We start from the raw sequence: 17,680 nt of genomic DNA on the forward strand, positions 1-17,680 counted from the left end.
AACAAAACAAAACAAAACAAAACCACGTCCACTTGCCCACTCCTGGCCTTGTTCGAGACACCTGAATCATACCCTAGGATGCCCTGCTTCCACCTGGCCTCCGTAGTCGATCTGTCAACCCTGCAGCCAGGAAGATCCCATTAAACGTGGCTGATCACACCCTCTGCCGCCTGCTCCAATCCCTCCAGAGGCTCCTCAGCCTAGTTGCTTAGCCCAAGCCCGATAGGGTCCCCATCTCTTGGTCCGGCAACTCAGCCCCCTAGTCCCGGACTTGGGTTGCACACGCTTGGGAGGCCGCCTTCCAACTGTACCATGTATCCTGCCCCTCCTCGCAGCACCTACCTGCTGGCCTGGCCCAGCCCCTCCCAGCTTCATTTTGATACGGAAAAGATTTTACCTATTGCTGTATCAATTGACTGGCTTACCCCTCCAGCACATACACTCCATGAAGACAGTTTTCTGTTTTCCATTTTCCCTGGCACCTAAAACACAGTGCCTGGCACATAGTAGCCTCACAATAAATATTGGTTGAATGAATGAATGAACCCAGTACTCCAAACACTGGAAACCATTCCATTCGGGAGCAGCTCAAGTTGTTAGCAAATTGTTCCACAGTGAGATAACATTTATTGCAAATGGCCTGCTCTCCATGGGTCTTTTTAGTTCACTCAAACATATTCTAATCCTAGTTGGTCCCTCCGAAATCCTTGGGTGCAGCAGTTGATCTTTCTCTGTCCACTGCCTGCCCCCGCACTGGACTGTGAGCTCCAGGAAGTCAGATCTTCTGGCTCACACATCCCTGTAGCTCGCACCCTGCATGGTATGATGGTATTGAGGTAGCTCTTCAATGTATTCTTTGAATTAATGAAACAACTTAAATATATTGAAGTGTGCCATGGGGAAAGAGTGATGCTTACGTTCAAGCCAAGCATCTACGAGTGTCCTTGGGGTTTTCCTACATTCTTACTGAGGCATAAAAATGCAAGAGGGTGTGAAATCAGGGATTCATTCATTCTTCATTGTTGCACTACTCAATAAGCAAAAAACAATGAGTATCTAACATGGTGCAGATGCTAGGAGAATCTGTGATTCTGCTCCAATTTATTAAAGAAGAAGCTTGCCAAGTGGAGAACCTGAATTACTAGTGACCTCAAATTGCCTGCGATACGCCTGGCAACCAAGCCCAGCCTGAAGGTGCCTCCATGTGCTGCTGTGGGAAGGGAAGAACACAGGGCCACAGTGAGGGGTGGCCAGAGCAGAGGAGAGGCAGCAGCCACCTATGAGCTCTAGGCCCAGCAAACCCTGGTGTCTCCCGGAAGTGTCAGAGAGTCGACCTTTTCCACAAGCTCCTTCTAGCCTTGAACAAAAGGGAAGCCGATTAGTCAGGCTCTGGTGGCAAACCCGCTCCAAGCCGTGGCCCACAAATGCAGAGCTGGAAATACACTCTCAATCCCCTGCTCTACAGACATCACAGTGAGCACAGGGAAGGGAGGAGAAAAGAATCTGCTAACCGTGATCCTCTTGTTGAAAACACACTTGGCTTGGGAAGCCCTTATTTATGCAGGAAGTTTCCAAAAGGTGTGCCTGACATCAACTGGGAAGGGCATTAATCCCACTCCTCTGGGTCTGGTGTTTTAATCTTCTCCTAGCACCAGAGCCTTTGGCTTTGCTTTCAGGCATGGCAGTTAGGGAACAAACACACCCTAATAACAGCTCTGAAAAGGAATGGCAGCGACCATGCAACTGGCAGCACAACATTCCTGGAGGAGGAGGGCAGCGAAGGAGGTGGAGGGGCACTTGTAATATTTCCATACCTACAAACTTCACTTTCTGAAAAGCTTTGTGTGTGGCAGCTGGCTTTCTTTGTGACTCCTAACACTGGAAGATGAGGGGGACAACATCCCAGGGCTTTAGAAGGAAAAGGCAAAGTGGAATTGGCCTGTTGGGACACCACAGATGGAGGTCCATGGGGCACAGTTGACCACAGCTCTCTGACACATAGTAAGACGTTCAGTAAGGTTCACCAGAAGACCAGGCTTGAGTGGCCTGTGTGTCCAAAAGAAACCTACAAGCCCAGACAACCAATGGAAGGTCAGCCTGACACCGTCCATTACCATGCCAACAGCTTTTCCTAATCATGTCCTGCATCTACCTGCTGCTCGCCTTCACCATCTGTCCACAGGGACCCCTGCGTGAAACTACCCGTGAGTGCCCTGTTTCTAGTCCCGTTTTACAGCTAAATCAGGTCAGGGGTGGGACTGACGAGTAATAAGGCAATTCGATTTTTAATTTTTCAAGGAACCACCGTACTCTTTTCCATAACAGCTTGACCAGTTTGCTTCTCCTCAACCTCTGAAAATCCATCCAAATGCCTTGCTGGGGCTGCCTGCCCCTTCCCCGTGCATTGGAACGTGCTCCCCTCCTTATTTCCTTGCTGCTTGCTCCACTCAATCCCCAGGGGCACCCCTGTTTCCAGAGCACACAGGACCAGTCCCGCTCCCTCCGCCCCAAGGCCTGGGCACCCTGGCTCCCTCAGAGAGCCCTTCTGCAGCTGTGACCCCCTGGCTCCCCTGCCCACTTCTTTCATCTCACTTTGTCTTCACAGCTTCCAGCATACCCAGACATCGGATGGCAAGAAATAACTATTCATGTGTCCTTCGGGTCTGTCCTGTTAGTGCAGAAGCTCCATGAAGGGGGAGTCACCCCGATACCTGACTCCCTGTCAGTGGACCTAGTGGCCCAGGGCAGAGGCCTGCACAGGAGGAGGCGTCCTCTGCTTTTGTGCCCTGCTCTCCCCGCAGGACCTGGAACAAGGTTTGGCAAATGACGGCCTCCAGCTGTCTGTGTTGAGCTAACAATGGGTTTTCTATTCTTATCCAGATTGGAGAAAAAAATCAAAAGAAGAATAACATTGCACAACAAATAGAAACTATGCGAAATTCACATTTCAGTGACCATGAATAAGATCTTGGTGAAGCATAACCATTTCGGTCATTTACTTCCACATTGTCTGTGGTGGCTTTTACAGCACAGTGGCGGAGGTGCAGAGGTGCGACAGGACCGGGACCATGCGACCCGGAGTCTCAGACACTCGCTGTCTGCCTCACTGTAGAAATCACAGCTGGGGCCCTGGCCGCGAACACCGCCGGGCAGGTAGCAGGCCCCTCGTGAATGTCGTGTGCTGACATTTTCTGGACTCATCACCATCAGTCTCCCCGCTGCCCTGGGAAGCCCCAAAGCACTTTGGGACTAAGATTGCCCAGCTCCCATGGACTGTCCCAGCTGCCTCTTCTCGGCTGGGCTCTGCGCCTTTGCCAGCGGGAGATGGAAGGGGATGCAGATGGCCCTGTGCAGACGTGGCCTCAGGGAAGCAGGCCAGCCCCACCCACCTGGCCAGGGATCCATTTGGCTCTATCCCACCACTGGCGTCTCTTAACTTTTCCCAGCTGTTCCTTTGTTTTCTCCTCGTGGACTATATAGCAAGATACCTGACAGACAGCAGTGTCTCCCACTGACAGATGAGGAAACCGAGGCACTTGTCCTGGGCCCACTCGGCACACTGACACTGGCATCCATGTGCCTACCGCCCCCCCATGCCCGGCTGCCGGCCACACTTTCTAGAAGCTCATGCTGTGTAGTCACCCCAGTGCCCCTGGGATGTGGGGAGGGTCAGGAGACAGCCCTTCCCCAGCCGGCAGAGCCATCTGCCACTCTCTCCTCAGGGACAGCCGGCCTCCCCCTAACCATCCGCATGCCCAAGACTCACTGATCAGAGCCTGGGGCTCCTGCAAAGACTGAGGGGAAAGACGGTTTGGTGTGTGCATACGGTGTCCCTCCCATCAGAGCCCTTCTGCTTGTACCTCCTCATCCCCCTACTTGGGCTGGGCTCCCCAGTCACGTGCAGATGCCTCCAGCTCTGCAGCCAGTCAGGAGACTTACAAGCCACAACCCTTTGCGTGACTCACTGGAGAATTTGACTGACGCAGAGGGCAGATTTCCTCAGCTGCTGAGTTTCACCCGGAGCAGCAGCTTCCTCAGACACTGCTCTCCCTGGAGTTTACCCCTCTCTCATCTCTGAACCCTGCCCATGTCCAGGCTGCAGACCTGCAGGACAGGGAGGATAACTCACTGCCTTTACCTGGCACAGCAAAAAGTAAGGAGAAACAGATGACCCAGGGTGGCCAGCAGCCTTTTTGTAGATGTTTTAACTCAGAATGCAGGGGAGCTGGTGAGCCTGAGACCACTGAGATTAAGGACAAAAAACGGTGGGGCACCTAGCAGCTTGCTTCTCATGGGACTTTTTGACAATTGGAAGGGAGTACAGAGGTACAGCCCAGGGCTGGTGTGACCCTTGTGGCCAGGGCTTTGTTCTGGGAGGCTTCCCTGAGGAATTCCCACTTAGGCTGAGATCAAGATTGGCCAGGGTAACAGGGACAAGAGGCAATGCAGGGAGGGCAGAGGGTGATGTAAACAGGGCTGGGGGCCCTGAGGGGATGCTGGAAGCAAGCGGGCTCCTGCCTGAAGAGCACAGCTAGCGAGGTGCAGCTGGGCCACAGGCAACCCCACCCAGGGCTCCCTTGGCCCTCCCTCCTCAATTTTCAGGACCCTTCACTTACAGCACCATGACTCCATCTCTACTAACAAGCCTATCTGCCATGCTCTGCCTCCCCTGGGACTCTGCATTTTATATGCACCCTCTAATGTCAGCCTGCAGCCCTGTGAAGGGAGGGCATGAGTATTTGTGTCCGTTTTACAGATGAGGAAATGGAGGCACCCCAAAGTGGGGTCACAGAGCCAGTAAAGGCAGAGCCAAGATGTCAACCCAGGTGGACAGAGATGTCTGCATGGAAAATGCCTTCTTCCATTGCAGACTGCCTTTGGCCTTTAACCTGGCATGGTTGTGTTTCCACAAGACGTGGGAAGACCCTGCCAGAGTGAGCCAAGGCCCCAGGGTCGTTCTGGAGGCCAAGGCGATTGTGTGCAGATGTATGGCGGTGGTGGTAGTGACAGCTTCGTGGCTACCCTGAGCCCAGGGTTGGGGTGGGGAGTGCTACAGCTTCTCTGAAACCATCCCTGGGGCCTGAAAGGACAAAGCCTCCTTAGAAAATCCTCCAGTGACTCTGCCTGTGGGTGGATGTTAGTGGACAGTCTGTGGGTCCCTCCTCCCCTTCTGAAGACAGGCCTCATCATAGCTTCCTTTCACCTCCTTCCAAATTGCTTTCTCCGGGAGCTAGAGAATGAAGGAGAGTCACGAGGGCTAAGAGTGTCTCACAGAAAGCAAGTCGTGTTCTGGGCTTGTACACTCCACCTCTTGGCTGAGTCGGAATGGATCGGGGGGCAGGTGGTTCCAGGAGGGCCGGTACAGACACCTTTCTCAAAAGTCACAGTGTGAAAAATCGGTTTGCTCTGCAATGTGCAGACTGTCAGACCCGAGGGACTGTCTCCTTATTTGCATACTACCTCTAGCACACTCCGGGCTGAAGTTTGGGTGACAGATGCTGAGCTAAGCAAAATGACAGACACCACGCGTCCCTCTCTGTGTGGGACACATGTGCAGTGGTGGATTTACTCATATATTAAATTTCCCTCCATCCTGCCTCCACTTCCTCACTTCACAGGCAATAAAAGGACCACTGGGCTGAAGCTCAAATCCCCCCTAAGCAGAGGGAATTCCGGGTGTCGTGGTTTCCAGAAAGGGAACACAATCTCCCTATGGGGTGTAATTACATCTTAGCTTTCTGCAGAAGAATAGTTCATGGCTTAAATGCTATTAATTGCAAGCCGTTTTGTTCCACGGGAAGTTGTTCATTGATAACTACCCAATTAGGGTTATTTTGCAATTAGTCTATTCACAGTAAATTTATTGCAAAAGGGGGAAGCTGTGGTGCAGCAAACTAAAGCATTGCTGGGGCTGGGTGTGCAACGCTTCTTAAATGCCAGCCTTCTTAACCAGCTCAGAGGTCCCTGAGGTCCTGGCACCTTGGCCCAGGCATCAGACGCCCCAGGGCAGCCCCAGCAGACGTTCGCCGCAAACCACACGGGAGCGATCTCAGCGTATCCGGTGGCAAATTCTGGTTCATGGTGATAATATTTTGATTTTTTATTCTGTGGACAGTTGCAGAGCAGGACTTGCAGGAGATATATATGTAAAACACATCACTGGCCTGGTACGGTTCTTAACTGAGTCCTCAGCCCTCACAAACCCTCTGAGAACGTGTGATCGTGTTTACCTTCCCTTTACAAGTGGAGACACCAAGGCATAGAGAGGTCAAGTGACTTGCCCGGAGTCCAACAGCTTATGCAAGGGAGATCTGGGACTTGAATTCAGGGAGCCCAGCTTCACAGCCATGCTCCTAACTGCTGTCAACATTGGCACCCTTGCTCCCCTGCTAATGCCCTCCCTTCCCTCCTTAAAACCATACTGAGGACAGAGCAGGCACAGGGTACAGGCAGAGCAACTTCCAGGGGCTTGATAACTTGAGTTAAGCTAAGCCTCTTCCTCCAGAAGAGAAACAGACTTGTGAGGATTCAGGCTCCATAACCTGAGTTCTAATACCGGCTCAACCATGGCAAACCTTTAAGAGCTTTCGATGATACAAGCAGCCTGCTGTGCTATGTGTGCCATAGGGTTGCCACCACTGACCTAGGCTCATGGAGCAAAATGGGCTCCTAACAGACTCACTTTGTCAGGCTCACGTGAGGATTCAGGGCAATAAGATATGGTGGTCCATGTGCTCCTACAGATGGTCCCTGCCTTAGGGTGCTTTGACTTCAGATTTTTTAACTCGATGACGGTGCAAAGATGAGTTTGTATGATCATCTTGTTCTTCAGTTTCAGTTCAATATTCAATCAATGACATGAGCTGTCCAAAGGTTGTTATAAAGCAGGCTGCATTAGATGAATTTGCCCAACTCTGGGCTACTGTGAGTGTTTTGAGCATGGTGAATTCAGGCCAGGCTAAGTGTTGATGCTTGATAGGTTAGATCTATAAGGTGCATTTCCAGCTTAATGGCATTAGGATAGATTTATCTGGATGTCACTCCATTACAAATTCAGGAGCATGAGTATACAGTACTGGTATTTAACAGGAGGAAGCGAACTATGGATTCCAGGGCCAAGTCTGACCCATGGGTACATTTGAAAATTAAGTTTTATCAGAACCTAAGCAAATGTTTTTGTGTTTGTGGTTCTGCTACAACAACCCAGTTCAGGACGGAGTGGTGGCAGGGACTGTATGGCTCACAAAGACTCAAATGTTGACTCTTTGGCCCTTTGCAGAACATAGTGGGAGCCCACTGTCATTTTCTCGGACGGACATTCAACTCAGGCCTCTGAATCTTCTCTGCCAGGCACTACTTCAAAATTAGAGATGAGCTTAATTAAAATGTTAAAGTTGACCCCTGGTGCACTGTCCCTGAAGAGGGGACAGGAGAAGGGTTTGATGTGTGTCCCTCTAACTCTCTCTCTCTAGTCACTTGGTGTGTGGCTGGCACCTGTCTGATCCAGACCTCCCAGCCCATGACTAGTGGTAAACACAGAGGCACAGACAAGGGTCCCTATGTCATGGATGGTTGGTCCCAGGATGCCCCGAGGACACCAAAATCCACAAATGACCAAGTACCTTGTATAAAAGAATGTAGTATTTGCATATAACCTATGTACATTCTCTTGTACACTTTAAATCATCTCCAGACTACTTATAATACCTTATACAATGTGAATACTGCTGTATTGCTTAGAGAATAATAAACAAAACCTATCTCTAGTACAGATGAGAAAAATATTTTAAATATTTTCAATATACAGTTTGTTGAATCCATGAATGGGGAACACATGGATAAAAGGAGGATTGTGTTTGAAATGAGGAAGTGTCCAACGAACTGGGAGATCTTGCGTAAGTCTCTTCTCCTAAATAGGGTTCATACTGCCATTCTCCCAGTGAAGCAAGTGAACAAATACTTCCATAGTGAATCTTTGTGTCTACTTCTCCCAGGGAGCCTTGTTCGCTATGCACCCATGGACAGATGTCTTCTGTACCCAGAGAGACAGAGGGCCCAGTATCTGCTGTTTCAGGGAGTCAGTGGGCAAGGTCTCGCCTGCTTTCGGAATGCCCAGGCCTGGGGGAAGAGTGAAAGCCCCCCGTTTTGTGGTTGGCTTACTGTACTTTCTGACCTTTGTCTGGATGTTGAGGAGGCCCAGCACCGCGGGGGATTCCTTCTTGCCCCACTTGCTGGCCTCCACCCGCCATCCAGGTCTATGTCCCCTTCTCCCCATTCCCTAGGACCTCTGGGCCATCTCTTCTTTTCAGTGATAATCTGGAATCTTTTCTTCTCTCTTAGGAGCAAAGCAAAACATTTTTGATCTTTGAATTTAGAAACAACAAGGAGGCATTCTGAACCTCTGGCTGCTCTGTGGAGGGACAGGAGGACCTGCTATGTCTTGCATTGGGGCTTGATGGCAGTGGAAGGGGACCAGGAGCTAACTGTGAAGTAGGCCCCGAAGGAAAGCCACGTAGAAAGATGCCCTGAGTACTTAGTGCCTGCTACTCCCTGGATGAATGAGGAAGCCATGATCAGAGAGGGGAAATGACTTTCCCATCAGTGGGCAGCTGAACCTCAACCAAAATACAGGTCCCTTCATTCCAAATGCATCCTTTTCTGTCCCTAGTGGCACCCACTCTCTTCTTTGTAGAAAAGTGCCTTTTGGGTGCTAAAAGCCCTCTCTGTGGAGAAAACCACTGGGAAAATGATTACAAACTGAGAAGCGGGGAGGGGGTGGGATTTAGCTCAGTGGTTCTGGCACCTGCCTTGCAAGTGCAAGGTCCCGAGTTCGATCCCTGGTACCAAAAAAACAAAAACAAAAACAATCAAAAAAACTGAGAAGGGGCTCTCTAAGGAGAAATACAACTCACCAGCTCTCTGGAGGTCAACTTATAGTAAGCCAGTGATGGGGAGGGGACATCAGGTACATGCATTAAACAAGTGACTAAGGGCTGATAACACAGCCGGATGACAGCACATGAAGGTCCTTCCTACTCTGGGATGGTTAGGCAGACATTTTCTGCTGACATCTGTGCATTTAGGAAGGAAGGAGGGATCTCTGGAAAATAAGACTTAATCCAGGCTAGCACATTTGTCTCTCAGGATGTCTCAGTGTGTAACCTAAGGTTACTTACAAATGATGTGAGCTTGGAGAACTGTTTTTACACGGCTCGTTTGAAAATACTTAGGCCTCTGATCTCTATGCCGACCTCACAGGTGAGGATGAGGATGTGCACTGACCTGTGAAGTGCCTGGCCCACGGTGACACTCCGCACCTGTGGCAGCTCATCTTCCCTCCCACGGGCTCCAGGGAAGGCCAGGGTCACACCAAGGTCGCCATGGCATGGCATGGTTTTAGATGGGAGATAAATACATGTGATGTTCACGTGTGGAAGACTCGTCCCATCTTCTAGGGGCCCTCTACACCCCCCACCACCCCATGAATCCTCCACTGAGCTCTGACCGTGCCCTGCAACTCAGCAAGAGATCCGATTCATATTGGGTTATCTACACACAGGACAGGGGGGAGGAAGGATGGGAATAAGGAAGGAAAGAAGTAAAGAAAGGACAAAAATAAGCAAAGATATAGGAAGGAAATACGAGAGGAAAGGAGGGAGGAAGAAGGAAGGGGAAAACAGGGAAGGCTGTTCTTACGGAGCCTGCCCCATGCACCCTACTGGAAACCTTTCCAATCCTATCCAGTTTCATTCATGTCAGTTCTAATCCTGATCCTCTGCTGGGAGAGAGGCCAAACCCTATCAATATAGCCGCTTCACTCCTGCAACTTTCACATGAGCCCAGATTTCATTGTAATTTTATCCTGTACCATAAAGCAACGCACTAACAAAAGTTAATGTGAAGCTTTTCTTACAGGAATCTCATGAGAACTTGCAGAGTCCTCCCAACAAATCAGATCTAGTGTCTCGATCTGGGATTGGAGATGTAGAGCAACTGTTCTCTGTCTTTGATCTTTTAGGACATCTGAACATGGGCCAGAGTGGGGCTAGGTGGGGAGAGGAAGCGGGGCTAGAGCTTACCCTCGAGGGGGCAGGAGCGAGTCACCTTCTCAGGCATCAGCAGCCCCAGCTTGTGTCGGCAGTAGGTCTCCCCGATCTCCTGGCGGCAGTGCTGGGACTTGGAGCGGGACAGGGCAGAGGTGGCCTCCTTGCCCGCGATATCGCACTTGGGTGGCTGCTCGTACTTGGTCTCGGGAGAGCTACTGCCGCTCTTCCTGGAGTGGGGCTGCCTGGGAGCACCCTTCCCGCGGCTGCTGTTGGCGGCAGCCTTCTCGCCAGGAGGCAGCGCCGCCGGGCTGGGGCCCTTCCCCAAGACCGAGTGTCCCTGCCCTTTGTCCTGTGGCTCTAGCTTCCTCTGCAAACGGTGCTTCTGTCCACTTGGGGGCTTCTTTGCTGCCTCTGGCTGGTGCATCTGCTTTTGAGTTCTGGGTGCAAAGTTGCTGTTGTCAACATTCTCAAACCCCTTGGGGACGGAGTTCTCATTGTTGCTGTCTGTGCGCACTTTCTCTTTGGGTCGGTGAGAGAAGTAGCCATCCTGGAGAGCACAGGGGAAAACACAGAAGAGAAACCGGACTGAGCCACCGTGCTAAGTAAGTAGGTGGCCCTTTGCGGGCAGGGGTGGAGGGCACATAGCTTTGGAAGTCTGAGCTGAAGCTTCCCATCCTGCCTTTGCTATTGGCTTAAATTCTGGAAAGATTTTTCTCTCTGGACCCTTGTTTCCCCATCTGGACACCTGAGAAGTTTCCACTAGGAACTAAGATTTTTCCCAAGCTCTCAATGACCAGTGCTTTTACTGTGATTCTCAAGGCATCGTGTCTGCTTCCTTCCTTCACCAGGCATCTCTGCCATTGGGTAGCAAACACTTTGTGCCAGATTCCTGTTGGAATTCTAGCAGAAAGAGCTGTGATGGCTTATTGAGGGCCTGGAAATGACATAATGAAGTTATAAAGGGAGGAAATATGGGTAGGGCATTATATCCATCCCATTGCCTTTAGGGCATGCTCATATATCTGTGCCTGTAAGAGAAACCGGATTTGAGACATTGACAGTTCTGTAGCAAAGAAAGCACTGGTTTTGTTCTTTTTCAGGGGAGGAAGGAGGCAGCCTGTACAGAATGAAGCCCACAGTGAGTCCCAGGAGGGCGCCAACCTGTGACACTCTTGGGTGTTGGAGCTTTAGCTCTTGATGTTGGGACTTGGAATAAAACTTATTAAGTCACCTGGGGTCAAGAGAAAGGACAGACATCACTGGAGACAACACATGGCTTGAAGCTTTCCAGAAGGGTAGAACCCCACATCCAGCTCTAGCCTAGGGAGCCAGGTCCTGATCATTTTGAGTTCAGATCAAATGCCCTGATTCATTTCTGAAACATACTGCTTTAGCTTAGACCTCTTTCCCACACCTTTAACCTGAAAGGTATCCACCATCCCATAGCACACTCCTAGAGGGGACTCAAGGCACAGAGAACACAGCTGGCTCCAGAAATCTGACCTGTTGCTGAGGAGGTGCATTGGTGATGAGTAGAAATGCTTTATTTCCTTTTTCAAAGGCGCTGAGATATGTCTCTTAACAGTTCCCAAGGAAGAATAGGGGGAATGAGCAGGCCCCAGAGAGCCTCCAACAGTCAGCAAGGCTGCCACTCCAGCAGGTCAGCAAACTACAGCCCACGGCCCAAATGTTGCCCATGCTTTGTTTCTATAAATAAAGTTTTATTGAAACACAACCATACCTGATTGCTTATGTATTGTCTATGGCTGTTTCCTGCTACAACTACAGAATGAGTAATTGTGATAAAGACTGGCTGTCTGGCCTATGAAGCATAAACTATTTCTATGTGGCCCTTTAGAAAAAGTATGCAGACCTCTGCTCTGTAAGATGTGTGTATAAAAGGCCCACATCTGCTGGAGCTGGTTCAGTTGTTCTTTTCTTATGGTCCTCATTTGGCTCAGATGTGGCTGCCCCCTTCTAGCCTTTGCCCATCTTCTCTGGCATTAAGCACCAATTTCTCCTGTTTGGTGAAAGCCAGGAGAATAACAAGTAACTCTTAGATACCTTGTGGTGGCCCTAAGAATTAGGTGTTATTATTATGCTTATTTTACAGATGGAGAACTAAGTATCTTCTAACAAATGACTTGCCCACGGTAACCTGGTGAGACCAGCAGACCACAGACACCATGCTCTGGGTTTTCAGGTACAGCATCAACTTCAAAGAAGCCACAGAGCACATATTCCATCATCAATCTGTCCCCACAAGCACTGTAGCTTTACTTCGTACTGTAAGACGTGGTCCTTTCCCCACCCACTCCCACCCAGCTAAATGGGTTTACTATGAGCCCGTGGTTCCCCACCTCAGCCATCTCAAGGTGGCCAGGGGACTACTGTGTTGTGGTTGTCATGGAGTCAAAGTGGACAGACAGTAAGCAGGGACCACCCTAGAGCAAGGAGAGGGGCAGGAGCCGGGAGGCCACAAGGCAGAAAAAGGGAAAGAACCAAGAAGTGAGGCTGAGTCCTCATGGGGTCTTCAGGTAGCTGAGCTGCGATTATAGCTGTCCCTTAGAATCCACAGGAGACTTGATCCAGGACCCCTGGAGACAGCAATATCCACAGGGACTCAAGTCCCTCATATAAAATGCCATCAGTTTTGCATATAACTTACCTACATCCTTATATCTTGTGTACTTGAAATCATCTCTAGATTAATTATACCTCATAAGCTGTTTGTTTAGGGAATAATGAAATGAAAAATGTTCAGTACACAGTTTTCTTCCTAAGATTTTCAATCATGGTTGGTCAAATCAGTGGAAGGGAACCATGGATTCAGAGTGCCTACCACCCACCCTGACCCGTGAATCAGAAGACCTGCCCATTCTGGTCTTTCTAACCCCCCCACAGAGATATGTGATATCTCTAGGAGGTTGCCCAGAGGACTTTCTGTTCCTAGATGCTAAAGACACCCTGATGATATTCTTTTCCCCTCCTTTTTATCCAGTGATGCTTGAAGACTCCAAGTCACAAGTAGCCTCTCAGATTCATTTCCTGAGCGCTTACCACCAGCTAGGCACCACGCAGTACTCCATGGGCACCAACCATTGCCCTGGAATTTCTGCAGAGCACACAGCCAGCACTTGTTGCTATTACTTCTCCAGCATGCACCATGTGCCAGACACTGTGCTGAGCCCTTAATACACCGTCTTCCTTAACTCCGGCAATAAATTTCAAGGAAATTACTACTGTTCTTCCATCACACAGAAGGGGGACAGAAAAGAGGTTGGGGATGTTAAGCAGTTCGACCAAAGACATCTAGAGGAGGCCGTGAATATGCACCTGTCTAGTTCTAAAACTTGCTAGTTTTACAGAGCCCCTGCTGTTTTAGAGGTAACCAAGGGGCAGTTGGCTCTTTCTCCATGTGGGGAGTGGAAGGGAATCTACCTCTATGCAAATTAGCCCTGTGTACAGATAGAGCTGGAAGGAGCAGGGATGGTGTTCAATTACAAGTCTTCCCAAACATTCAGCTCCCTTCTTTCTAAGCACACACAATCTACTTGCCCAGCCATGGCCTACAGCAGATGCCAGGGCACAAGGTGCAATATCATGTACCCCTAGCATAGTATTCAGCCCTCAGGTCCAGATGCCAAAGGCTTGTTCACCAGCCTGTGGCACTGCTGGGTGGTGGGAGGTGGTAGAACTTTTAGGAGGTGGAGCCAGGAGAAGGAAGTTAGATCACTGAAGGTGTGCCCTCGGGGGGGATATTGGGCATCTCTTTGTCTCGACCAACCATGGACTGACACCTCTGAAACCATGAGCCCAAATAAGCCTTTCCTCCTTTAAATTGTTTATCTCAGGTATTTTGTTACAGTGACAGAAAGCTGACAGGGCAGCCTTACTCACTCCTGATGGTGAAGGTCCTGCCTTCCTGAGGGACATTGGTGTGGAGCAGATGTCACCAAAGCCAATAAGCAAAATCAACTCCTACTACTGAAAGTCACTGAATGGCTCTGTTACTGCAGCAAAGTCTAGCTTATCTCAATTAATACAGGAGCTAACTTGACTGCTCCTCCTCCCAGCAATCCAAACCTGTCCTGTACCCTATACACAGCCAAATACGAGAAGTTTCCAGCCAATCCATGTAAGATGGCCAGCATCCACTAACCTTTATACTCTGGCACTTCACATAATCTTTTGGGAAACTCAGTGGTAATATTTACCTCATGGGTATTTCGGTGAGGGTGAATGTATGTGAAACTTCTGGAACACGCCTGTCACTCAAAGCAGAAGGAAAAATCAGCAAAAAACCCAGACTTGGTAACTCTACGTTAAACCCTAGTTCTCAGCTCTCTCTTTCCTGGTGTTTTCCACCTGGAGTACAGAAGGGTTATTACTCTCCATGATGACTGACTCGCCATGTCCCTTCATTCTTAACCAATCCAGTTCTCTCACCTTGGGTTATTTATGCACATGCAACCCTTTGACTTATTTTATTTTAATGTACTTATTACAATGATTGCACATTCAAATGTTTGCATGTGAGCTCCAAAACTCTAATTGCTCTGCTGTTGCTTCACCTCGAAGCTGTTGCTAGAATCCATTTGTGTTCTAGAAAATAATGAAATACAATAATGTCCTCCATTCCCATTCAACCTTGGGGATGTTTAGGGCCAATTTCAATCAGGTAGCAATATGCTAAGCACAGTAAGGCTCCCGGGGCAGTTACATGACCCAGGCTGCTCTTACACAAGCACCTGGGTCTGGGTCTGTCTTTCCCGAGTTCTCTAATGTTCACACTTGGGGATGGTTTTCTGTTCAGTCTCCTGAGTCCCAGCCCCTGTATCCTGTTACTGAGAGCTGAGAGTGGGTTGCTAGGTTTTTAAAACTATCCACTTGTAGATAAGCCTTTGCTCTTGCTGTTTGTGTAGGAGCTCTGGGCATGGAGGGGGAAGGACCAGGTTTCTTGTCTTGCTTTAGCAATGTCTCATTTTCCCTTCTGTAAAAAGACAGATCCCGCATGTGTGTCCCTAAACATTCTCTGAATTAGTCACCAAGCAACACGATCGACTCACAGAGCTCTGGTGTCTCAGCTCATTGAAAACAACCCAATAGACTTTAAGAGACCAGGGGCTGACATGGGGATGGGAGATCCACAGGGTGTTCTGCACCCCCTGGCCTCATCCTTCCGCACCGTCTCTACCAAGGTGCAGAGGGTCAGCAGGTGTGATTCTTCCCTCCTCCGCTCATCTCTCTCCACCTCAATTTCCAGGGGGCTGGGGATGACACAGACCTCCTAGGACTGAAAGAATCCATCATGCACTGAGCACAGTGCCTGACATCTGCGGAGCATCTAAGACACACGTGTCTCCTCAGGAACATGCACATAGCATTCACTGCCTCCCAGGCTCTGGGCACACACTGATCCTTTTGATCTTCACGATGTCCCCATGCAGGAGATGCTCTAGCATTTTCCCCATGTTTCATATGGGAACAGAAGACACTGGGAAGTTAGAGGACTAAATCCACATCTGAGGAGGTGGAAGAGCCAGGGTTTGAACCAAGGCTAGGACTGGGAGACATACAGGCCAACAGCACACAGCCTCTCAGCAGCTAAGGTTAGGGACAGTGCCTAAAGGAAACCCCAGCCAGGCGTGCTGCTCAGACAGCAAGGCACCTGTCCCACCTGCTCACCGTGCCCGGCTTAGGGCTTCTTTTGTTGCCAGGGGGATGCACAGCCAGCTGGGGAGCTGTTCCCTGTTGAGCTCATGTCCGAGGCTTCGTTCCCATTGCCAAGGCTCCTATAGCCATTGGAAGGGACAATAGGAGAAGCCTGCTCCCACCTGCAAAAGTGCCTCCGTGAGCGGGGGGATGGACAGTGGCGGCACAGTGTGCAGGGCTGTACCCAACCAGGACACGCAGTTACACAGGCTGCCAATGCAAACAGGCGGCACGGAAGCCCTCACCTGGCTCGCTTCCAGGCACGAAGCATGTGCCCTGGTCAGCACTTAGCAACGCGTGGGCCATGCTGGACGTGGGCACGCCTTGCTTTAACAGAACCCTAAATCATAAGATCTTTGCAAGTCAGCATCATGAAAATGGGATGCAAGGCACAGCACAGGGTGAGGAGGGAGAGCTGGGTCTGAATCCCACCTCCGCCCTTAATTCTATGATGAAGGGCAAGAAGTTTAATCTTCTGGAGCCTCAGTTTTCTCATCTCTAACAAGAGGGGACAAGAAGACCTACGTGCAAAGGCAAAGCAGGTATAAACTGATACACGACACACATACTTCACTCTACCTAGCAAAAGATCATTCAGTGTCATGCTTGATCTATATTAAGCACTCAGCAACTGGTGGCATGATACTGTTTTTAGTGGATGAAGAGGCCCAGGTCTTTTTGGAAAGCTAGGGTGATAAGGTGCTGTGGGTTCAAGTCCAGACTCACTTTGCTCGCTGTGGGGACTCTGGGTATAGTTCCTTACTCTGCCTCACTTTCCTTCTCTGCGATAATGGGGATAACTGCACCAATATAATAGAGTTTTAGGAGAATTAAAATTGTTAGTACAGTACAAGCCACCCAGGTTAATGCCTAGTACTTCATAAATACTAGCCATTATCTATTAAAATAAAATTGATGCTCATAATGATGGCCTGATGTAGTGATTCTCGAAGGATAGTCTGCAGACTTCTGGGAGAATCGGAGACCCTTTCAGAAGGTCTTCAAGAACAAACTATTTTCATCATAATTTGGACATGTTATTTTTCCTTTTTCACTCATCCATGCAGGAATGTACAGTAGAGTTTCCCAAAGGCGATGTGACATGTGATTCTGAAATGGTTTGAAAACAGAAGCAGATGTGAGAATCCAGCTGTCTTCTTTCTATTAAGCCAGACATTATAGAAATTTGCAGAAATGTCAAATGATGCTTCTCTTCTCACTAAATCTGTTTTTCTTGTGGAAAATATACACTTTTTCATCAACAGTTTTACTTATACAGGCACGTAATGGGTTATGACTGTTTTATGGTGAATTAATAAATGAGCATTTTAAGACAGCTTCAGTATAAACATCAATATGCAGCAACTGACAGGCCTGACCTACCAAAAGACTGCTCTTTGAGGGTCCTCAATGTCTGGGGGTCAAAGAAGGTACTGACACCAACTGTGAGAACTGATGACATTTCATACGTGTGTCATCCTAAATGTCTACTCATTCATGAAATAAAAAGGTTAGGATTCTTTTTGTTGTGGGTTTCTCTGTATGCCAAGCCTTTCAATTTATATTTTATCTGCACATGTAATACATATGGAGAGGAGAGGGAGAAGTCTGTGTCCAGTAGAGAGGGAGAGCCCATTGGTATTTTTATATGGAGAGAAGCAGCAGGAGCTCAGAGTCCTGAAGTCCTAAACCACGTTTAGGGGGGGAGGGTGGCCTGGCACTGCAAAGCACCCCCTACCAGGCTGAACTTCCCCCAGGGTCCTCCGAGCCCCCTTCTCAATGTTGGCCTATAGAGACTTGAGCAGACACTACCCATTTGTACCTGCTCAAGGCCATGTCCCCAGGATGGTCCCATCTCCCTAAAAGTGCCTGCCTGAGAAAAGTCAAGGTCCTTTGAAGAAAGGGTTGCTTCTTCCAGC

General features: G+C 49.3%; 1 protein-coding gene across 3 annotated transcripts in view; it reads right to left on the minus strand.

Annotated features, from left to right (window-relative positions):
* Window positions 1–17,680, minus strand: part of Xylt1 (xylosyltransferase 1) — a 300,525-nt gene that overhangs the window by 114,456 nt on the left and 168,389 nt on the right. For all 3 annotated transcript variants that reach the window (XM_087209178.1, XM_004855794.4, XM_087209179.1), the window contains one exon: window positions 10,080–10,593. In XM_087209178.1, the coding sequence (XP_087065304.1) occupies window positions 10,080–10,593 (514 nt within the window). The remainder of the gene's footprint in view (window positions 1–10,079; window positions 10,594–17,680) is intronic.

Source organism: Heterocephalus glaber, unplaced genomic scaffold (assembly GCF_053883595.1).
Source record: "Heterocephalus glaber isolate CG9 unplaced genomic scaffold, H.glaber_assembly_v1.0 deba00000943, whole genome shotgun sequence".
Lineage (NCBI taxonomy): Eukaryota > Metazoa > Chordata > Mammalia > Rodentia > Bathyergidae > Heterocephalus > Heterocephalus glaber.